Below are 24,039 nucleotides of genomic sequence, written 5' to 3'. Positions count from 1 at the left end.
CCCACATGCCACAGAGCAACTGAGCCCATGTGCCACAACTACTGAGCCTGCATTCTAGAGCCCATGAGCCACAACTACTGAGCCCACGTGTCACAACTACTGAAGCCCACATGCCTAGAGCCTGTGCACTGCAACAAGAGAAGCCACCACAATGAGAAGCCCGCACAACACAACGAAGAGTAGCCCCTGCTCGTTGAAACTAGAGAAAGTCATGTGCAGCAACAAAGACACAACACAGCCAAAAATAAATAAATTTATTTTAAAAATTAAGTAATAAAAGAAGAGAAATTACAACTGGTATCACAGAGACACAAAAATATTATAAGAGAACACTACAAACAGTTATATGTCAAAAAATTGAACAACACAGAAGATATGGATAAATTTCTAGAAACTTGCAATCTTCCAAGACTGAATCAGGAAGAAATAGACAATCTGAACAGACTGATCACTAATTGTGAAATTGAATTAGTAATTTAAAAAACTCCCCTAAACAAAAGTCCAGGACTGCACAGCTTTAAAGGGAAATTCTACCAAACATATGAAGAAAAGCTAATAACTATCCTTCTCAAACTATTCCAAAAAACTGAAGAGGTGGGAACACTCCCAAATTCATTCTGTGAGGGCACCATTACCCTGATACCAAAATCAGAAAAAGACATTACAAAAAAATTTACAGGTCAATATCACTGATGAATATAGACACAAAAATCCTCAACATAATATTAGCAACTGAATTTAACAATGTATAAAAAGGATCAAACACCATGATTAAATGCAATTTATTCCAGGGATGCAAGAATGGTTCAATATTTGCAAATCAATCAGTCTGATATACCACATTAACAAAAGGAAGGATAAAAATCACGTGATCATCTCAATGGAAGCATAAAAAGCATTTAATAAAATTCAACATCCATTCATGATAAAAACTTTCACCAGAGTTGGTATAGAAGGAAATATCTCAACATAATGAAGGCCATTTATGACAAACTCACAGCTAATATCAAACACAGTGGTGAAAAGCTGAAACCTTTTCCTCTAAGATCAGGAACAAGACAAGGATGCTTACTCTCACTACTTTTATTGAACAAAGTACTGGAAGTCCTTGCCACAGAAAAGAAAAAGAAATAAAAGGCATCCACACTGAAAGGGAAGAAGTAAAACTGCTACTATTTGCTGATGATATACTTTACCTAGAATACCCTAAAGTCTCCACTAAAAAACTATTAAAACTAAGAAATAGATTTGTAAAGTTGCAGAATTCAAGATTAATATACAGAAATTTGTTGCATTTCCATACACTAATAATGAAATATCAGAAAGAGAATTTAAGAAAACAATACCATTTACAATTGCATCAAAAAGAACAAAATACTTGAGAATAAAATTAACCAAGGAGGTTAAAGACCTAGAGTTTGAAAATGATAAGACACTGATGAAGGAAATTGAAGACAATGAAAATAAATGGAAAGATACCACATGTTAAAGGATTGGAAGAATTAATATAGTTAACATGTTCATACGATGGCAAGCAATCTACAAATTTAACACAATCCCTATCAAAATACCCATGACATTTTTCACAGAACTAGAACAAATAATCCTAAAATTTACTAAAATTAATAAACTATTAATAGAATAAACATCAAAATCTAAATGATCATCTCATTAGATGCAAAAAGCTATTGACAAAGTTCAGTACCCCTTGACAAGGAAAATGCAATAAACTATGACTAGAAGAGAATTTCCTCAACCTGAAATAAGGCATCATTAAAAAGCTCAGAGGTAACAACATACTTCACAGTGAGCCTGAACACCTTCTCTGTAAGGTCAGAAACAAGACAAAGATGTCTGCTCTAACCAGTTCTATTTAACATTGTAAGGAAAGTGCTACCAGGGAAATTAGGCAAGAATATGAAATTAAAGAATTCCAGATTTCATAGGATATATACACGTAACTCCTCAGGCAGACACACAAAATCATACAGATGTCATGGCACATACAGGAGGACACACGCAGACAGAGACACAAAATCCTCAGAGTCAATGGCTCAGACACACAGATGCTCCCATAGACACATGGATCCCAAGCCCTCCGCACTCCTCCCGTTTTCTTTCTCGGTTTAGGACTAATCACAATCAGATATGTTATCATTTTACTTAGATATCTTCTTTCTTCTCTATTAGAATGTCAGCTTTTAAGCACACAGGGTATTTCTTTGGCTTTGTTCACCACAGCACCTACTAGTAGGGCACTCACGCTTCTATAATCACTTCCAGAAAAGCACCGGTCACGATGTGACCGTTCCTCACTTTGCTTTCCCATCGGAAGCTCAGTGAGGGCGACAAAGGTTTGTGTGTCCTCACTCGGCCTCCATGTCCTCTGGGAGGTCTCCTCCGTACGGTATCCATCAGCCCCCAGGTCTCACCTGCGCACTGAGGTCGCTCCGGTCCGCCTCACAGGCCGTCCCCACCGAGCCCTTGATCGCTGTCCCCTACTTGAACTTCCACTGATGGGAGAGAGGCGGCCTCCAGACCTCGGACCCCAGGTTTCCCAGCCACAGAGAGAGCACTTTCTGGGACCCTGGAAAGCACTGAAAGCTGTTGGAAGAGCAGGTGGGGACATGGCTCCGCCCATTTCTGCCTCTTGAGAAACCCGGAGCTTGTCCTCCGATTAAGGAGGAGGCACCACCTCCTGCGCCTGCGCACTTCAGGGATCCCGGGCGTTTCGCGCATCTTATTTGGAGACAGTGTCGCGTTGCATTCTAGAGTTTTGGGAAGCAAGGGGGCCCCAGCGGCGGAGGGTCTGGCTGAGATCACCATTTCCCACAGGCCACGGGTCAGGAGTTCTGCAGAGATTTTCCTGCACCAGGAAAGGGTGGACACCAGCTTCAGCAGCAGAGCGCCAACTCTCTGTGGAGGCAGATACTGAGGTGAGGAAGCCGCACGTGATCGGTGCATACGCTGCAGAAAGCACGGGGTAGTATGTGCCAGAGAACAAAGGGAGGGTGGTTTGCTGACAGTGGGGTCTGCCTGAGTGATTACTAGAGTTAGGGCAAGGCAGGGTGTCCCTTTTTGACATTATTGTTTTGAGACTATTGTGGAACTGTGCTTGTTGGTGTAACGCTGTTGTTTATGTGACAATGGGGAATATTGTGTCTGAGGGCGTTGAGCCTCATGACATGGGTTCTTGGTTTTGTCACTGCTTCACCTCACAGTCACCTGGAGTTACAACAAAGAAAACTGCCAGAGTGAGACAGTGTTGCATTTAAACGTGTTTACTGGTAAGCAGGCACAGAGTATGCTAGAGATGGGAAATATAAGCTGGAAATGGTCTCAAGACTGGCTCTGGGAACACGTGATGTTGATGCCCAAGGATTAGATTAGGACACACCCAGCCATATTCCACTTGGGGAGGTCTGTTACATGCACCTTTGTGTCAGGCCACAGCATTGCCAAGATATGACCCGAGAAACCTGGAGTCAACTCAGAGGTGGACTCCGAGAGCTCTATTACTTTCTCACCAGTTATGTGAATGACAGTGAGAGCAGATGTAGCCCTGGAGCGTGTTTCCTAAATCAGATTTGGTACCAAGAAAAGTCCTGTTGTGGCCCATTCCTTTCCTAGTCCTTTCATTCTTCTGAAGAAGGATCCCAGAGGGTAGAAGAAATTGTGGAACATGTAAAAATCAAGGTTTCGGAGAGTTTATAACATTCTCCTAGCATGTGGAAGCGTTTTTGTTGCTATTAGTTATTAAGTAGTATATACTGTTGGGGCCAAAATGTGCCTCAATTTTATATTGATTAATTTGGATTTTTTTTTTTTGCCACACCATGTGGCATGAGGATCTTCCCCAGCCAGGGATTGAACATGTGCCCCCTGCACTGGGAGCAGGGAGTCTTAACCACTGGACCACCAGGGAAGTCCTAATTTGAATTAAAGTTACTTAAGAAATGGATAGGGGCTTCCCGGGTGGCACAGTGGTTAAGAAACTGCCTGCCAATGCCGGGGATGGGTTCGAGCCCTAGTCTGGGAAGATCCCGCAGGCCGTGGAGCAACTAAGCCTGTGTGCCACAACTACTGAGCCTGCAGGCCTAGAGCCCGTGCTCCGCAACAAGAGAAGCCACCACAATGAGAAGCCTGCACACCACGACGAAGAGTAGCCCCCGCTCATGCACAACTGGCCCCCACGCACAGCAACGAAAACCCAACGCAGCCAAAAACAAATAATAAATTAATTTTAAAAAAAGAAAAAAGAAATGGATAACGCAAGAGGGATACTCTGACTCTTCCTGAAAGCAGGAAAGAAATCTCCTACGTGAAGGGTCTACTGCTTGCATATGGAGGTAGCAGGATACCCTTATGGCCCAAGATAGAGAATTCTGGTGAAGAAGCCTATAGAAATGAACCCTGTTACTTCTTTAATTCACTACCCCAAGCCCAAACTCTGTTTAGATTCTTCACTAATTGGGCACCCAAAACCTAAGTTTCTTTGTCCTGTCAATTCCACACAAGTTTATTATTTCTTTGTCTAAAAAGTATAAAACCTGCCTGCTTTGGCTGCTTCTTAGGTCCCATTTCTATGGGACTTCCATGTGCATGAATTAAAATGTTTTCTTTTCTCATGTTAATCTGTCTGTTATCAATTTTATTATTAGTTTAGCCACAAGAACTCAACACAGGTAGAGGGAGAAATTTCCCCCTCCTAACAATATATATACTATGTTAAGTGTAGTTGTTACTTTTAACAAATGTATAGTTATACCACCATCAAGATAGAGGACACTGTCACCCCAAAAGAACTCTCCTGTTTGTACTGAATCCTTCCCACCCTTAACCACTGATGTTTTAGCTTCCTATACCTTTGCCTCTTCCAGAATGTCATACAAATGGACCAGCATATTGCCTTGAGTCCTAATGGAAAATTTGACTCTGTAAAACTGCATATCGATACAAACTTTGTGTTCTTCTGAGTTTGCGATTTTTGACATTGCCCAGAAGAGTGGCACACATTATGCTTTCAAAACTGAGAGATTTCACTGGTATCAACTATATGAATTAAGGTAAGACCCCATGCTTAACTTTCTTCATTTGTATGTGGGAGGAATGATGGGGACAGATCAAACGAGATACTAATAATTGTAAAGTCACATGTCAACACTGCTAAGAAAGCATAAATTAGTAATGAAAAATAAAGGGAGCAAGTTTGAACTTCCACCGCTGTCTAATGAAACCAAACTGTCACCTTTTACCCTACCTTCCATAACATGTGAAAAGGTAAACACGGATATGATCCCTGAAAACAGAAAAGAAATAAGCTTTGAGGGCTTTGTGCATAAACCTCCCAGCTACTCCTCTTATAAGAAGGCATAGAAAATATCCTAGTTTGAGGATGTCAAATATACCTCTTTTTCCACTCTATTCAGATATCACTCAAAATGATACCTCTGATTGCAGCTTACCTCATTTACTCCCTGGATAATTGCCTTCTAAACAGCCATAGTTATTTTTGGTGTTTCAACCAGGAAATCATATTGGACTTGCACAGATATCACTCTACTCATAGGAAAACGCATGATGAGCTAAAGCTGTGCAGATGACCTTTACTCAAACCCAAAGGAACTCGAAAGTTTCATGGGGTACAAACTGTGTCCTTCAGTCTGAATAGCAGCAAAATGATAATGCCAAATCAAAAGGCAATTTCAATTCCCTTCAAATGCTGATCAGAAACATAAATACTACGAAAACTGATAGCCAAAAGCAAAGGGGAAACTCACATCGCAGATACCCATGTCCAAACTCATGATCAAACAGCACATGCACTAAAACTTTTAACGATGGTTAAAATGAAGATGAACCATGTCTATACCAACCATTGCTGCTAATTCCAAGAACGCAGGACTGAAGTATTGTTTACATCCACATCGAAGCAGTTCCTCGGTATTTTAAGATGTTAGATGGTGGAAAACTGATCAGTGGTGACATCCTCACTCACTGAGGCCACTACCCTCTACCCTATACACAACATACCCTGCCTTCCCTATCATCTCACCTGTCATCCTTTACTTTCCTTTCACACACTTATATTCTTTTATAAAAGCAAAGGTTTCTTATTTAACCATCTCTCTTTTCCCACAAAAACATAAGCACCCAGAAGTTCAAGAACTTCTTTTATACTTCCATATCCAGAGCCTAGAGTGCCTGGAAAAGTTTTGCTAAACTGGGTATGTTTTCAGTCTACACTGCCTGGCACATGAGGGATGTTGAAAAATTAGCATCAAGAGATTAGTCTCTGAGCAAGGTTTCACTGGACCAGGTATCCTGACTTTTTCCCTTGCTTGGTTTGTGTTCTCTTAAAATTTGTAAGCTTCACTTGACTCATAAAGGAAATAACAAAAGAAAATCTAATTTGCTAAGGAGTTTGTCATTACAAATATATATTTTAAGTGTGTACTTCTTTTAAAATCATCCAGTGCACTGCAGGAAATACTTCAGTATTTAGACAAGAAAGGCAAAACCTGTTTCAGATGACTGGGAGCTGGCCTCACACTCCCCAAAGGCCTAGATATATCCTGTTGAAGAGAAAAATGTGACACACATCCATCATCAGACAAAGCTACTCTGTGACCATGATGGATCAAAACGAAAACAAAGACATTCTATAACCGTATCTCTATAAATAATAAAAGAGAACAGATTCTAAAGTTTTTGTTTTGTTGTTTTCTCTGGCCACACCAGAAAAACAGCATCTTAGTTGCAGCTTGCAGGATCTTAGTTCCCCAACCACGGACTGAACCGGGGCCCTCGGCAGTGAAAGTGCAGAGTCATAACCACTGGACTGCCAGGGAATTTCCTAAAGATTTTAAATCACCAAAATTCCCCTCTTCTCACTAATGATCGGTACTTCTTAAAAATTAACTTCAGGGCTTCCCTGGTGGTGCAGTGGTTGAGAGTCTGCCTGCCAATGCAGGGGACACGGGTTCGTGCCCTGGTCCGGGAAGATCCCACATGCCGCGGAGCGGCTGGGCCCGTGAGCCATGGCCACTGAGCCTGCGCATCCGGAGCCTGTGCTCCGCAATGGGAGAGGCCACAACAGTGAGGCCCGCGTACCGCAAAAAAAAAAAAAAAAAAATTAACTTCAGCATCATGCCATTCCTTCTGCCTTGTTAGATAATAACTATTATGATTACCCATGACAGAATTTAGCTCACTTCCTCACAGCATCCAATGTAGAATAACGTCTTGCTTCCTTGAATAGCAATCAAATCATCTAACACAAGTCAAAATCCAATAGGAAGTCCTCAAGTGCACCGTTACTGTTACACCCCACATTTTGTGGTCATTCCTAGTATGAGAACTCATTACACCCCCTCCTTCTCCTTGAGAACAGACGTGATCATGGTGGTCTTGGCAAAATGGGACAGAAAACACCATGATTTAAGTGCTTGGTGTTATGAATGAATAAGAAACTAGTCTCATGACAGAAATTATAAGTATAAAAGAATAAAAAATAAAAAGTGCCTGAGGTAAAAATACCTGCCCTTGTATGCACAATAATATTGGCTCAATGTGTAACAGTTAGGTGGAGAAAATTACAAGTTGATCTGAAATTCCATAATTACAATGGGATATTTAATATACCCTCTCAGGAAATGAAAAACACAGTATTTCCTAGCAGATGAGTGCTTGTTAAACAGCTAATAAAATATTTCTAAGAAAAAGCTACAAAAGCACTCATTACAGAAAATAATGCACATACTTTGAATCATATACAACCAAAGAGAACTGAAAACATATTCAGGGATTACACTCAGATGTGAGTAAAAGGAAACACTGAGAATCTGCCTGATATGAGGAAGGTGCTGATTCTACATGGAAGGACTGGGTCTGAGCAGTCACTGCACAGTCAAGAACAGGAACAAACTCACAGGTAGTTCTTTTGGACTGCAACACAAAGGGGAATCAGGAGCACAAAGTCAACAGCAGTGTTAACAGACCAAGGTGTTATTACAAATTAGAGCTTTATGAATACAGTCTAGAGAACAGTGTTCAGAGGATATTCTCAACCACGACAGTCTAAATTTCTTGCCAGATGGACACAGCGGGCTTGCAGGAAAATCCAAACTGTGCTGAATCTTCCATGTTGAGCTTTGGAAAACACTGTGGAAGCCTACAGCTCTGATCAAATGGAAGTCAAACAGTCTGTGGTGGTTCTGAGGATACTTTTTCCAGTTTTATTAAGAAATAATTGACATACAGCAGTGTATAAATTTAAAGTGTACAGTATGATTTAACTTATATACATCATGAAAGGATTATCACAATAAGGTTAGTGAACATCCTTCATTTCATATAGATACAAAATTTTAAAGAAATAGAAAAAATTATTTTCCTTTTGATGAGAACTCTTAGGATTTACTCTTTAACAACTTTCTCACGTTGTACATTACATCCGTAGTCCTAATTATTTTATAACAGAAAGTTTGTACCTTTTGACTGCCTTCCTTCAATTCCCCCTTCCCCCCACACCTTGCCTCTCATAATCACAAATCTGATCTCTTTATGAGTTTGTTTTTGAAATATAAATGACCTACAACACTATGTTAGTTCCTGTTACACAACATGGTGTTTTGATATTCCTATACATTTCAATATGATCACTAATATAAGTTTAGTTACAATCTCTCACCATACAAAGATATAATTATTGACTATATTTCCCACACCTTACACTTCATACCTGTGACTCATTTTGCAACTCTAAGTTTGCACCTCTTAGTCTCCCTCACCTATTTCTTTCCTCCCTTACCTCTTCTCCCTCTGCCAACTACCTGTTTGACACAGTAACTGTTTCTGTTTTGCTATGTTTGTTCATTATTTTTTTTAGATTCCAAAAGTAAATGAAATTATACAGTATTTGTCTTTCTCTGTCAGACTTATTTCACTTAGGATAATACCTTCTAGGCCCATCCACAATGTTGCAAATGACAAAATTTCATTTTTTATGGTTGAGTAATATTCCATTATATATTATATTATTATAAATATATATAATATATACATATATATATGGATTAGATTGGTCTTTTTGGGACTGTAATTTCTGAACCTGGATGTCTGTTTCCTTACCAGGTTACGGAAGTTCTTGGCTATTATGTCTTCAAGTATGTTTTCTGCCCATTTTCTCTCCTTTCTCTCTGGGACTCCTATAATGAGAATGTTAGTATGCTTGTTGTGTCAGAAGTCTCTTAAACTGTCATTTAAAAAAATTCTTGGGCTTCCCTGGTGGCGCAGTGGTTGAGAGTCCGCCTGCCGATGCAGGGGACACGGGTTCGTGCCCCGGTCTGGGAAGATCCCACATGCCGCAGAGCGGCTGGGCCCGTGGGCCATGGCTGCTGAGCCTGCGCATCCGGAGCCTGTGCTCTGCAGGGGGAGAGGCCACAACAGTGAGAGGCCCGCCTACCGCAAAAAAAAAAAAAAAAAAAAAAAAAAAATTCTTTTTCCTTATTTTCTGTTCAGATTGAGTGATTTCCACTACTCTGCCTTCCAGTTTGCTGATTCATTCCTCTGTATCATGTAATCTACTACTGATTCTTTCTAGTGTATTTAAAAATATCACTTATTGTATTCAACTGTTTGGTTCTTTGTATTTTTAAAATTTTTGTTAAAAATGACTAATTTCTCACTCTGTTCACCCATTCTTCTCCCAAGTTCTTTGAGCATCTTTATGATCATTACCTTGAACAAGTAGATTGCTTATTTCTGCCTCCTTAGTTCTACTTCTTGGGTTTTATCTTGTTCCTTGTTCGGAACATATTCCTGTCACCTCACTTTGCCTAATTTGCTTTTTAAATTTCTATGTATTTGACACATTGCTTGTTTCCAGACCTTGGAGAAGTGGCCTTTTGTAGGAGACGTCCTCTGTGCGACAGCAGTGCCCTCCCCTCTGGACACCAGAGCTATATGCTCTAGGTGTGCCCCCCATGTGGGTCCTTCTCGTGTAGCGGGCTGACTAGGTGTGGTTGGCCCTTGGTCCAGTTGGTTGCCAGGTCCTGCCTTGTGGGGAGGTTGCTGTTGGTAGGCAGGGTCAGGACATGAGGTGGCTGGCTATAGAGCCCCAGGGGGTCCGAGGGCCAGTGCTGGCCCACTGGTGGGTGGAGCTGGTTTCCAGGGTGGGAGGACATGGGCCCAGGACCCCCAAATCTACTGTCAGCCTGGTGGTGACTGGGGCCAAATCCCAGGGTGGCTGGCTGAAGGGTCCAAAGTGTCTTAGAGCTGGTAGGTGGGGCTGAGGCCCAGGGAGTCCTGGGGTTAATGCCAGCTCACTGATGGGTGGAGCCAGATCCTGAGGTCTTTGGCTGCAGTAAGCTGGGGGTCTCAGAGTTGGTGTCAGCCCACTGGTGAGCACGGCTTATTTCTGTCACAGACGGCTACAAGGTCTGGGGTGTCCCAAAGCTGGTACTGGCCCACTGGTGAATGGGGCTGGATCCTGGTATAGGCCCACTGGTATATGGGGTTGGGCCCCAACAGCTGGCTGTGGGGCCTCAGGGGTCCCAGGGCCAGTGCCAGGGCAACTGGGGGCTCAGTGTGTCTCAAGGCAGCTTGCCATATGGTGGGTGGGGCTGCGTCCCCACCTGGCTAGCTGCTTGGCCTGAGGTATCCCAATACTGGTGCCAACAGGCTGGTGGGTAGTGCAGGTCTCTTGTGCTAATAAGCTAGAAGGACAATTCCAAAACCACACGTGTCAGCACCACTATCCCTGTGGTAGAATGAGCTCCCCAAAAGGGCTGTCACAGTGTCTATGTCCCGAGAATAAACATCAGTTGCCTCTTGCTTCTCCAGGATTCTAAGATCAGCAGGTGGGTCAAACCTAGGCTCCTTTCAAATGACTGCTTTTGCCCTGGATTTTGGAGCACATGAGATGTTATGTGCGTCCCTGAGGAGTGGAGTCTCTATTTCCTACAGCCCTCTGACTATCCTGAAAGTAAGCCCTGCTGGTCTTGAAAGTCAAATGTTCTGGGGGCTTGTCTTTCCAGTGCAGGGCCCTTAGGCTGGGGAGCAAGATGTGGGGTTTGGACCCCCTTGCTCCTTGGGACAACTTCTGCAATTGTAATTACCCTCCTGTTTGTGGGTAATGGGTCTTGACTGTAACATTTCTCCACACTTCCTACTGGTCTCATTGTGGGTCCTTCTTCCTATCTTTACTTGTAGAAGATCTTTTCTGCGAGTGTTCAGGTCTTTCTCATCAATAGTTGCTTGGTAAACAGTTGTAATTTTGGTGTGCCCATGGGAGGAGGTGAGCTCAAGGTCTTCCTACTCCACTGTCTTGGACTCTCTTCAGTTTTGAGGATATTCCTGACTGGCAGAGCAAAAAATAAGGAAAATGAGCTGGAAGCAAGTGTCTGCAAAGGCCCTATGCTTCTTGTGTGTCTCTTTCCGTACAGGTGGCTCCAAAATCTACCTAATCCTATTCCACATCTGCATTTCATGTTACCTGTAAATTAGGCTTTGGTGAATGCTAACATGGGACCATAAAAGCAACAGAGTCTAGAAAACGTAGTTCACAACATTACTCACATTGACGTAACAGTCAAAAAGGGTCATCTCCAACTCTAAATTTTATTGTCCTCTCACAGGTCTCTCTTAATGCAAATTCCATAGCCCAAATCCCAGCCAGAGGAATGACAAATAACAAAGGACAAAAGATGAAAACAATAATTCACATGAGAGTATATGATGAACTTTGCATACTTACAAATATATTCCAACTCACTGTTAGCAAAGAAATGGAATAAAGCTCTTCAGGCCAATGAAAAGTTAGTTTTCTCTTAAGAAGTAAAGGTGGAATATGTATATAATGTATAAGGGATGTTGAGTACTTGCCGCAGGAAGCCAGTACAATAAACAAACAAGTACCAAAGTGTCATTTTTCAGTGTTCCCTTATTTGCAGAAAAATATTATATAAAAATTAAACCCACTTACATATTAGAAATGCACTTCAATTCACCCATGGATCAAAGAGTCTTCAAAATAAAAACAAAAATTTTACTGAGTAAAGGATAAAATTACCTATTAAACTTAGGAACGATTGCCTAAAGAGTACCTACAGAATTATCTTACCTCAATATTTACTTGCAAAAGTAAGTACTACTCCATACTACAGATAATAACTTTAAGAATGTGCCACTGATAAGGACAATATATGTTTAAAGTTTATAACGCTTCTTCCATATTGTAACTTTGAGTATTCTACATGAATTAATTTGTACCAGGCTTACCCATATTACTTACATTAACATGAGTTTTTTCCAGTGCAGTTTTCACGACTATAAAAATATTTGTTTCAACTGAATAGTTTGTTTTACTTTTCAGTTATCTATCCAGTGTACATTCTCATATGGTTTTGTAAGGATGTAGGGCAAATGAAGGTTTTCATATATTGTTTACATTTAACAGAATTCTCTCTAGAGTGAGTTCTTTCCCAAGAAAATGGGACTGAAGACTTCCCCAACTCCTCACACTTACATGGTGTGCACCATCTTGTGTTCTTAAAATGTTGTGATAAAGGCTTTCCAATATTCCTTATGTTCAGTTTCTGGTAAGAGTTCTTTCACATATTTGAATATGATAGGAATTGCTGAGGGCTTTACCATATAGTTTGCATTCACATTTCTCTCCAATGTAAATTCTTTTCTTGTATTCAGAATGAACTGGGACAACTGAAGGTTCTCCTACACTCCTGACATTCATAGGCCTACTTTTCATTATGAGTGTTTTCATGGTTTTGAACAGAACTGGGACAATCGAAGCCTTTCCTATAATTTTCACATTTGTGTGGTTTCTCTCCAGTGTGAGTTCTTTCATGATTTCATAATGAACTGAAAAAATCGAAGGCCTTCCCACATTCCTTACACTATTAGGTCCATCTCCAGTGTGCTTCACCACATGTCTTGAAAATTTAGTGATAGAGTTGAAGGCTTTCCCACTTTCTAACATTCATAGCGCTACTCACCAATATGAGTTCTTTCATGGTTTCGTAAAGAACGGAGATGACTGAAGGCTTTACTACAATTCTTACATTCATACGGTTTCTCTCTAGTGTGAGTTCTTTCATGGTTTCGTAATGAACTGGGACAATCGAAGGCTTTCCCACATTTCTTACATGTATAAGGTCCAACTCCAGTGTGCTTTATCATATGTAAACGAAATTTTGAGAGAAAAATGAATGCTTTCCCACATTCCTTACATTCATAGGGTTTCTCTCCACTATGAGTTCTTTCATGAGTTCGAAGGGAACTGAGATAACTGACGGCTTTACCACATTGTTTACATTGATAGGGTTTCTCCCCAGTATGACTTCTTTCATGTTTTTGAAGGAAACTGGGATAACTGAAGGTTTTACCACATTCCTTACATGCATGAGGTTTCTCTCCAGTATGAGTTATTTCATGTCTTCGAAGGGACCTAGGAGTACTGAAGGCTTTACAACATTCCTTACATTCATAGGGCTTTTCTACACTGTGAATCCTTTCATGACTTCGAAAGTAATTGGGACAATCAAAGACTTTCCCACACTCCTTACATTTATAAGGTCCATCTCCAGTGTGCTTCATCACGTGTCTTTGAAATTTGATGAGAGAACTGAAGGCTTTCCCACATTCTTTACATTCATAAGGTTTCTCTCCACCATGACTTCTTTCATGTTTTCGACAGGAATTTGGACAACTGAAGGCTTTACCACATTTTTTACATTCATAGGGCTTTTCTTCACTGTGTCTCCTTTCATGGCTTTGAAAGGATCTGGGACAACTGAAGGCTTTACCACATTGCCTACACTCATAGGGTTTCTCTCCACTATGAATTTTTTCATGTCTGCGAATGGAAGTGGGCCAACTGAAAGTTTTCCCACATTGTTTACATTTATAAGGCTTCTCTCCTGTGTGAGTCCTTACATGTATTTGAAATGAACTGGGAGTAATGAATGCTTTCTCACATTCCTTACATTTATAAGGTCCATCTCCAGAGTGACTTACCATGTGTGCCCGAAGGCTTGAGAGAAAAATAAAACCTTTTCCACATTCCTTACATTCATAGGGTTTCTCTCCATTATGATTTCTTTCATGTTTTCGAAGAGAACTGGAATAACTGAATGCTTTACTACATTTTTTACATTCATAGAATTTCTTTCCATTGTGGTTTCTTTCATGGTTTTGTAATCCTACACGGGAAATAAAAGCCTTACCACATTGCTTACATTCATAGGGTTTCTCTCCTGTGTGAGTCCTTTCATGTGTTTGAAAAGTTCGACGATATCTAAAGGCTTTTCCACATTGTTTACATTGATAGGGTTTCTCTCCCATGTGGGTTTTTTCATGTATTTGTAGTGCACTTAAAAAAGTAAAAACTTTCCCACATTCCTTACATTTATAGGGAGCATCTCCAGTGTGTGTTATCATGTGTCTCCGAAAGGTTGTGAGCCACTTAAAGGGTTTCCCACATTCCTTACATTTATAAGGAGTATCTCCAGTGTGCATTATCATGTGTCTTTGAAAGGTTGTGAGCCACATAAAGGATTTCCCACATTCTTTACATTCATAGGGCTTTTCTCCTGTATGAATCCTTTTATGTGTTTGAAAGGATGTGCGAAAACGAAAAGCTTTCCCACATTCCTTACATTTATAGTTCTCCTGTCCACTATGTTTTCTTTCATGTTTTTCAAAACACTGAAGATAACTGAAGGATTTACCACATTCCTTACATTTATATGGCTTCTCTTCATATTTCTGACACTCATACAGTTTGTGCCCACTATGACGGTTGATATGCCTATTAAGGGATGAATGATGCATAAAGACTTTTCCACATGCACTGCATTCATGTAGTTTCACTCCAGTAGTTTTCTTGTTCAGACTGAGTTTTGGAATAAGGCTGAAGTTTCCTGCACATTGACTACCCTCTTTACTTTCACAGAGTCTCTCTACAACATGACTTCTGTAAAAAATGAGAATCATGTTAGTAATGATTTCTTTACCAACAATTTAATATTTATTAGTAGGATATTTGAACTACATTTTTATGATCTATAGCAAAAGTATAGGTCATCTCCCTTGTCTGAATTGTTTTTGATTGAATATAAGAAATGCCCTGCAAGAAGACTTCACTCTTGGAATTATCAAAACACTGATATTCACATATAGGGCATGTTAATACTGTTTCCAAGAGAACTATTTTCCAAACACTACATATCTATGTCACATATTAGAAAGTATTTGGGGGAAACTTTTTCTGAGAATAAATAAATGTGAAAAGGCATTATGTGTTTAGGTCCCTTCTTTTAAAATTTCATCACATACCAGGACCCTCATATAAGGCACTACTTTCTGTTGTGAGTGTGACTTACCTTAGCTTTCTCCCCTGGTTTTTGTGCTGATCTTCAATGTCATGATCCTCCCATTTTTTCCCTAAATTGCAGATGCAGAAAAACGATTCCAAAATATTAGAAATTATAGTACAATTATTAGATTCTATATTCATTGTTGGCTGTGACCAGGCCTAGTTTATATACCAACATCCTCCCTTCCACATAGGACATCTTGGAAGACCATCAATGAGCAAGAAAGATTTGTTCCCTAATTGACAAAGTAAAGGAAAGCTGTCACCCTTACCTATTGAGGCCAGGTTTCTGAAGGTTTCCCGCATCACATCTCTGTAGAGTTTCTTCTGTGAAGGATTCAGTAAAGCCCACTCCTCCAGGGTGAAATTCACAGCCACATCTTCAATGGCTACTGAGTCCTAAAATACCCCAAATATGTGTATAGCAGGATGCATGACACTGACAGGACTAGACATCTATACACCATTTTTGTTTTGTTTTGTTTTTATTTTTGGCTGCGTTGGGTCTTCGTTGCTGCGCGTGAGCTTTCTCTAGTTGCAGCAAGCAGGGGCTACTCTTCATTGCAGCACGCAGGCTTCCCATTGTGGTGGCTTCTCTTGTTGCAGAGCACAGGCTCTAGGCACGTGGGCTTCAGTAGTTGTGGCACGCGGGATCTAGAGCGCAGGCTCAGTAGTTGTGGCACAGGGGCTTAGTTGCTCCGTGGCACATGGGATCTTCCTGGGCCAGTGATTGAACCCGTGTCCCCTGCATTGGCAGGCAGTTTCTTAACTGCTGTGCCATCAGGGAAGCCCTATACCCTATTTATATGAAGGTTATGTATTATTCTGTTGTATCCAAACATTTATTCTATGACTTGATCATCAGGAACTTATTCTGTCTCTACTTCCTCACAAATTTAGCAGCATAATGAACATGGAAATATTTACTCTGATCACATTACATCTCATTTCTCACTAACAGCGGGGTCCAGAACATGTTGGGAAATGACAGACATGATATATAAATGAAATGAATGTTACCATTTTAAGACCATCAATACCTTGTGAGGAAAAACTCTTTCATCTCCTTCCTTTTTACATACCATTTATAGCACTTATGAGGCAGAGGGTCAGCTCTGCACAAACTTTTATGAATAAGAACATAGTGCTGAACTGGAAGCTTTTTCTTCTATTCCCATCACCGAACAAGAGTCTAAGAAAACTGTAAAACTTTTAATAGGATCCAGCTGGCCAATTTGGCCATAAAGTAATCCAGGCCTTTGTAAGTTGTCAGATGTAGATGACAGAAAAAGAATATTCTTGTGGGGAAATAGTGCTGTTAATTTGTGTAATATTTACCACAGATTCAGTTTTTCCTTTCTCTTTGTTTGATCTGATGCACTAGAAAGTTAATTGGCACTTACAGTTAATTGGCGCAGACAGTAGGAAGATAGCATGAAAACACAGACCACAAAATTCCTATAGTCATGTGCCTCAGGGCTGCTTAGAGGCATACATAGGCACACAGAGTGAGACAATATGCCAGAGGAGCTCTTTATGGCAGATCTAGAACACAGTGCCCTGTGTCTTTCTAACCTTGAGGAACAGATTAAGAGATGTAGATTGCAAGTGCATTCACTGAAAATCACAAGGGTTTGATGGTGAATCTGCCCATAAGTATGAAATACACAAAGGATTCAACAGTGCTTTCCTCCTAAAGAACATAAAATCTCCATTTTCAAATTGCAGGAGGAAGTTATTTCCTGACCAGCCACTCTAGAGGCTGCCCTGCCGACTTCTCTAATTTCCAAGTTCCCACAAGGTTTACAGGAACATGACAGCTTGACCCCCTGGGGATAGGAATCCCTTTACTGATGACAGCACACATTGCCAATAGTGTATGAAAGGTTTTATTACCTAAATAATTGAGGTATCTGAGGAAAGTAAGGCAGGCCTCTCCAGAGCTTTCAAGGAATGGCTTCACAAGCAAGGAAAGGTAATTGGACTTTTTAAAAACTGAAGTTAGGGGCTGGGTTAGGATGAGGGTTCACACACAAGAGCAGGATCTTAAGAGGTTTGAATCTCTTGCCACTGCCAATGGAAGAACGACTAAGGCTTTCTGATCACTTTGTATAGATGTGGGTAAAAGTATAAAGAGGATGAATAAGGTTTTAAAGCAGTCAGCAATCAATAACCAAAAATTGAAGACAGAGACTTACAGGTTCTAATCTGGCATTTAAGGAACTTAGAAGTCACCATTCCTGGCCTCAAAGAAAAAAAATGAAAAAAACTTGAACAAGTCTTCTTAGACCTATCAGAGCATGAGGTCACAGGCAAAACACTCTCTCTAAAACTGGCAAAGAAGAAATAAAGATGGCATGTAAAAATAAGCACCAGGGACTTCCCTGGTGGTCCAGTGGTTAAGACTTCACCTTCCAATGTAGGGGGTGCTGGTTTGATCCCTAGTTGGGGAGCTAAGATCCCATATGCTTAGCGGCCAAAAAACCAAAACATAAAAACAGAAATAATATCGTAACAAAATTCAATAAAGACTTTAAAAAATGTCCACATCAAAAAAAAAGTAATAATAATAATAAAAAATACCAAATACTCTGTTCTTTTTTTTTTTTTTTTTTTTTTTTTGCGGTAGGCGGGCCTCTCACTGTTGTGGCCTCTCCCCTTGCAGAGCACAGGCTCCGGATGCGCAGGCTCAGCAGCCATGGCTCACGGGCCTAGCCGCTCTGCGGCATGTGGGATCTTCCCAGACCGGGGCACGAACCCGTGTCCCCTGCATCGGCAGGCGGACTCTCAACCACTGCGCCACCAGGGAAGCCCCAAATACTCTGTTCTTAACAAGGCCTGTACTGAAAACAATATATTTCACCAGAGGCTAACACAAAGCCAAAAAAAAACAAAAACAAAACAAACAAGACAGAACACAATATCCATGAACTGTACAGGAATGACAGGTTTAAAATACACAAAATGGGAATATCTAAAAAAAAAAAAAAAGATACACAGAAAGGAACAGAAAAAATGAAGTAATAATCATTGAGATTTTCCTAAAATTAATCATAAATGGCATTCTGTAGATCCAAAAAGCTTAAAGAACACTAAATGTGAAAAATACATACCAAGTATATCATATTCTAACTAGAGAAAAATCAAAGAGAAAGAGAATATAGTGAAAAAAAGCCAGAGGGGGAACCCACCTTACTTATAGAGAAAAAAGATTAGAATTAAATCAGACTTCTTTTCAGAAACCATGCAAGCAGGAAGAGAGTAGAGTGAAATATTTAAATAAATGAAAGGAGGGGGGAAATGAACATAAAAAGATTTGATACAATTCAACATCCATTTATGGTAACAAATTAATAATAGAATGGAACTCTCTGTTCTTGAGAAAAATATCTACAGGACACCTGCAGCTAACATCATACTTAGATACAACACCAAAAACAAAAAAACAAACAAACCATGAAGGGAAAAAATGATAAGTCTCACTTTATTAAAAGGAAAATTCCTGTGCTAGGAAAGTGTTAAGTGATTGAAAAGACAAGTCACAGACTAGGAGAATGTCTTTGTAACACACATATCTGCTAAATGACTTGGTATCCAGAATATACATAGAATTCTTGGGGACTTCCCTAGTGGTGCAGTGGATAAGACTCTGTGCTCCCAATGCAGGGGGCCCGAGTTCAATCCCTGGTCAGGGCACTAGATCCCAAATGCATGCCACAACTAAGAGTTCACATGCCACAACTAAGGAGCCCATGTACTGCAACTAAGGAGCCCTGGAGCCACAACTAAGTAGCCCATGTGCCGCAACTAAGGAGCCCACAAGCTGCAACTAAGACCCAGTGCAACCAAATAAATAATTTTTTAAAAACCCCAAAGCAAAATATATATATAATTCTTAAAACTCAACAGTAAGAAGACAAACAACTCAATTAAAAATCGGAAAAAGATCTGAACAGACACCACACCGAACAAGATATACAGATGGGAAATAAGCAATATGAAAACATGCTCAACGAATGTCTTTGGGAAATTACAAAAAAAAACAACAATGATATGTCACTACACACTTATTAAATGGCTAAATTCAAAACACTCAGAACACCAGATATTAGTGAAGATGTGAAGCTGCTGGTAATCCTCATTCCTTGGTGGTGGGAATGAAATTTGGTATGCCTACATTGGAAGATAAGAATTTTCCATCAATACTTAATATACTCTTATACATATGGTAAGATCCAGCAATCACATTCCTTGGTAGAGACCTAAATTAGTGGAAACCTTAAGTACACACAAAAGCCTACACATGAATGTTTCTAGGTGTTTTATTCATAATGGGCAAGAGTTAGAGGTAAGCATGATGTCCTTCAAGAGTCGAATGGATAAACAATCAGTGTCATTCCCACTGTAATAAGATGAAATATTGTTCAGTGAAAAAATGAAATGAGGTATCAAGCCATGGAAACACATGAAGGAATCTTAAAAGTACACTGTTAAGTGAAAGAAGCCAATCTGACAAGGCAACACAAGATTCCAAGTATATGACATTCTGGAAAAGACATTATTATGAGCCAGAAAAAGATCTTTGGTTCTGAAGGATTTGGGGGTTGAAGGGAGAGATGAATGAATAGATGAAGCATAAGGGACTTTGAGGGAACTGAAACTACTCTATAGGATAGAGAAATGATGGATACTTTTCAATAAACATTTACCAAAACCCATAGATCCTATAACACAAAGAGTCATTGATAATAAAAACTGTGGACTTTAATGCATCACTATTGGTTCAGTAATTGTTATAAATGTACTGTGGTAATACAAGATGTATAAAACAGTGCAAACTGTGTGGATGCAGAGGGGTTATGTGGGAACTACTAAGGAAAAGAATTACAGGACCACAATATTCAAGAGATAAAGAATCCAAAGGAAAGAAAAGCAAATATTTGAATCAGCTGAGATAAACACACTGCTTCCCTACCGTTCAAAACAAAAATCCACATTCAGAAAGTTAAATACATTCTTAAAATTGTGGCCCAGACACTCCCGACTGAGATAGAACACCTAGAAATGAGTCAGTCCCTGGTGAAGAAGGGTAGGGACCCAAAATAAACTCTGGCAGCTGCACATACTCTTCTCTTGCCTGGCCACGTGCGAGCCCTTCCTCCCCCAGGCTTCCATTCTCACAAGTGAGGAATTTCTCAGCAGGTTCCAACCCAAATAACTCCCAACTTCATAAACCCTTTGTCAAGGAGACAGAACACCAACCTCCATAGACTTTCCTGTGCACAAATTACACTGAATGCGCCAACATTATGGATGCAACACTTAGGCATACATCTGCACCTGAAAAAACCACTATTACAACTGCAGAAAGAAATCACCGAATCTCCTCCACCTCCCCAGGTGCACCTGAACCCCCATCTTTCCAGGGCTCCGTACCTTCTCTAAGCATAAAGGCTCCTTCTGTAGTGGGTGTGAGCAGGTGAGAAAACCTACAAGGAGAGGTTCCCCAGGAAGAACCAATTGGTCTTCACTTCCACCTCTCTGTGCACGCTCAGAGAGGGCCTTAGTTTGGCTCACCCACCACAGGCTATACTCAACACTGGAGTTACTTGACACCACTATTACATTTTAATGACACAAACACACTGACCAATCCAGCAAATTCACTCAGACTCAGTGTTTATGTGGAAAGGAGGAAAGAAAACTGGAACGCACTTTACTAGTTCAACCAGAAAATCCCAAATATATATTCCTTTCAGCAAAGAAGATATCAGTTAATTATTATTTCATGGCAAGACTTGTTTTGTAATTAATTAATCATACTTGAACACTTCTGGTCTGCAAGTCTAAACCCTGGAATTTCATTTGAAATCATCCAAAAGTAATGAACAACCCTCTGAAACAACTATAGTCAGGGTAAGAGGGAGTGAAACCAGTATCTTAAGTGAAATGCAATACTGGAACCTTTCTTTTCACCCCTGAAATTCACCTCTTTTTTTTTTTGCCTCTTTGGAAATGTTTTATGCTCTCTTTTGAGCCTATTGATTAAATAAAAATGTATTTACTCCTACTGAAAATGGACACTTAAATAAAGCAATAAATCTTTTCAGGTCAACAAAAGCAGGGAGGGACAAGGCTGACAGAACAGATCTCCCAGGAAAGTTTCAAAAAGGAACCTCCAACCAAAGGATTTTCCGTAGGATGTCTGGGCCCAGGAAAGATCCTGGGACGAGAGGCACAAGGATTTCATACAACATAGCTCCAGGCGGTCATTCTCGGCTTTCCTCTCATGTAAAATACATACAAAAAAATAAAGCTTTCAAAAACAGCCCATCCGTGGCTCTACTTAAGAAGGATAAACAATTAAAATATTGAGGCTATTTGAAATGTACCACGGCGGACAAACAGTAGAATATGCTGTGAATCAGAGAGAGGAAGCTGGCGTCTGGGAATGCGAAAGGGATTTGTAAATTTAGGGATTTATCGCCAACCCTAGGAAGAGCTACGCTGGTAAAACGGGGTTGTGGATTTGAGACCCCCAAATTTGAAAAACTCAAGAGAAAACGTGTCGCGCTGGGGAGAAAGGAGGGAATGGGGACCTCACACACCACAGCTCCTCCCACGCATAAAGCCCAGACCCCGAGTCTAACGACCCTCCCGCGGTCACCGCACAACCTGGGGGAGACGCGGGGCTGCGGGCGCAGAGCTGCGCAGAGAGGCTCCGGGGTCAGGACCGACGTCGCCGCGCACCAAGGGACGGGACAGGACGCCCGGGGTCCCGGCTGCCGGCCCCGCCCCGCCCCCACGCTGCGAGCCGGAGCGGACTGAGGTCCGAGCGGCGCCCCGGGTGGACTCGGGCCAGCGGACTCCGAAGTTAACCGCGGGGAGGCCCGGGTCCCGCCACGGCCGGTTCCCACCAGCCCCTCCTCTCCGTCTCCACACTCAGGGAAGCACACTCACCATTTCTAGGTTTCCTGGGTCTCCCTGAATCTTTCCTACGACTCCCACGACCCGTATAGATCACAGCACAACAGAGCCTGCGGCAGAAGAAAAAGACCACTTGGGGAAGATAAGCATCCGGAGCAAGCCAGAGCGATTAGCTACGGCCCTTCCGTTGAGGGGCGTCACCCCACCCACAGGCCCCAGCGGTCTCCCTGATTGGGCAGTTCCAAAGGCCGCGCCCCCTCGTGCCTGAGTGACAGCGGGGCGGGAGGACGCTTGGCTCAGGCGAACCGGCTTCAGCCGATGGTGGTACCCCTGTCCCCGCGGGAATATTTGAATTTAAACAGAGCTTATTCCTGTCCTAAGGCTGCTGTAGTCTTCCCGCAGCTTGGTCGGGACGCGAGGTCACAGGTGTGCACAGGGAATTCCATTCAGTTTGAAGATGAAGCAAGTATAGACAAGAGGGCGCCCAGACCAGGGCAAACTGCAACAAGAGGGCATGGTGTAACTGGAACTGTGACCCTTGTTTAGAAACGTAGCCACTTCAGTGTGACATCACTATCTGTAATAAAGAGTCACGCTCCGTTTTTTTGTTTTTTTGGGTTTTTTTGCGGTACGGGGGCCTCTCACTGTTGTGGTCTCTCCCGCTGCGGAGCACAGGCTCCGGACGCGCAGGCTCAGCAGCCATGGCTCACGGGCCCAGCCGCTCTGCGGCATGTGGGATCTTCCCGGACCGGGGCACGAACCCATATCCCCTGCATTGGCAGGCGGACTCTCAACCACTGCGCCACCAGGGAAGTCCTCAGGCTCCGTTTTTGTTTTTTTTTTGTTTTTTTTTGCGGTGCGCGGGCCTCTCACCACTGTGGCCTCTCCCGTTGCGGAGCACAGGCCCCGGACACGCAGGCTCAGCAGCCATGGCTCACGGGCCCAGCTGCTCCGCGGCATGTGGGATCCTCCCGGACCAGGGCACGAACCCGCGTCCTCTGCATCGGCAGGCGGACTCCCAACCACTGCGCCACCAGGGAAGCCCCTCAGGCTCCGTTTTAATCTTTGAAATTTGACAGCCTTGAGCCTTCTACCCATCTCTTCCCCACTCTCACTCATTTGAGAAGAATCCCAGAGCGCTTGGCTCTGGTGGGGAGTTTGAACCCCACAGTCCTAGCTGGGGGAAGGGACTCTTCTCTAAGCAGAGGGTGTGAGATGTGTCATTAAACTATCAGGTTTCATTAAATTCACACTTAACACTGGAAGGAAATTTATTTTAGATCAATGTTAGCTTGTGTCCCTAGAGAATTTTGAAATGTAAAAAGCTACAAGATCCCTAAGGCAATTGAATTCCTATTTTCACTAAAATAACAAAAACAACAATAACAAACCGTAATGTAAATGTGAGATGCACCTGGAAACTCTTTTTACCCCTCCAAGCTCTACTTTGAGGTATAACTGACTAATAAAATGGTCTAATTTGAGGATGACAATACGATGATTTGAGATACTTATACTGTATTGTATAAATGAAATTTGCTAAGAGGGTGGATCTTAAGAGTTCTCAACACACACACACACACACACACACATACACACACACGATAACAATTTGAGGTGATGGATGTGTTAAATAACCCGGAAACTCTTAGATGTCTACGAGCCTGAATTGCTTGCATTGCAAAACTCTTAATGCATCTATCCACTTATATGAA

At 41.6% G+C, this 24,039-nt stretch overlaps 1 protein-coding gene across 3 annotated transcripts; it reads right to left on the bottom strand.

The window, feature by feature from the left end:
- Positions 1-11,232: 11,232 nt before the first annotated feature.
- LOC308616713 (uncharacterized protein) lies at positions 11,233-22,448 on the bottom strand. 3 transcript variants are annotated; one of them, XR_014015746.1, is made up of 5 exons: positions 22,358-22,448; positions 15,670-15,796; positions 15,405-15,465; positions 12,296-14,995; positions 11,287-11,362 (listed from the first exon to the last, which is right to left on the bottom strand). XR_014015746.1 is itself a non-coding variant. In XM_081233076.1 (4 exons), the coding sequence occupies exons 1-4, from the start codon at positions 22,358-22,360 to the stop codon at positions 13,009-13,011; spliced, it is 2,178 nt and encodes a 725-aa protein (XP_081089202.1). In that variant the 5' UTR covers positions 22,361-22,448; the 3' UTR covers positions 11,233-13,008. The 3 variants fall into 3 exon arrangements, 1 of the variants encoding a protein (XP_081089202.1); XR_014015747.1 differs by having other exon boundaries at positions 11,331-11,362; positions 12,530-14,995; XM_081233076.1 differs by having other exon boundaries at positions 11,233-14,995.
- Between the last annotated feature and the right edge of the window lie 1,591 nt (positions 22,449-24,039).

The sequence above is a fragment of the Mesoplodon bidens genome (genome assembly GCF_964165515.1).
Source record: "Mesoplodon bidens genome assembly, chromosome: 4".
Classification (NCBI taxonomy): Eukaryota; Metazoa; Chordata; class Mammalia; order Artiodactyla; family Ziphiidae; genus Mesoplodon; species Mesoplodon bidens.
Note: the sequence above shows the minus strand (reverse complement) of the source record. Positions and strands in the feature narration are given on the sequence as shown.

Coding starts and splice junctions, on each gene's coding strand:
- LOC308616713 (XM_081233076.1), bottom strand. Junction 15,466..15,669: donor CAGAAACCTGGCCTCAATAG/GTAAGGGTGACA, acceptor TCTGCAATTTAG/GGAAAAAATGGGAGGATCAT. Junction 14,996..15,404: donor AACCAGGGGAGAAAGCTAAG/GTAAGTCACACT, acceptor CATTTTTTACAG/AAGTCATGTTGTAGAGAGAC.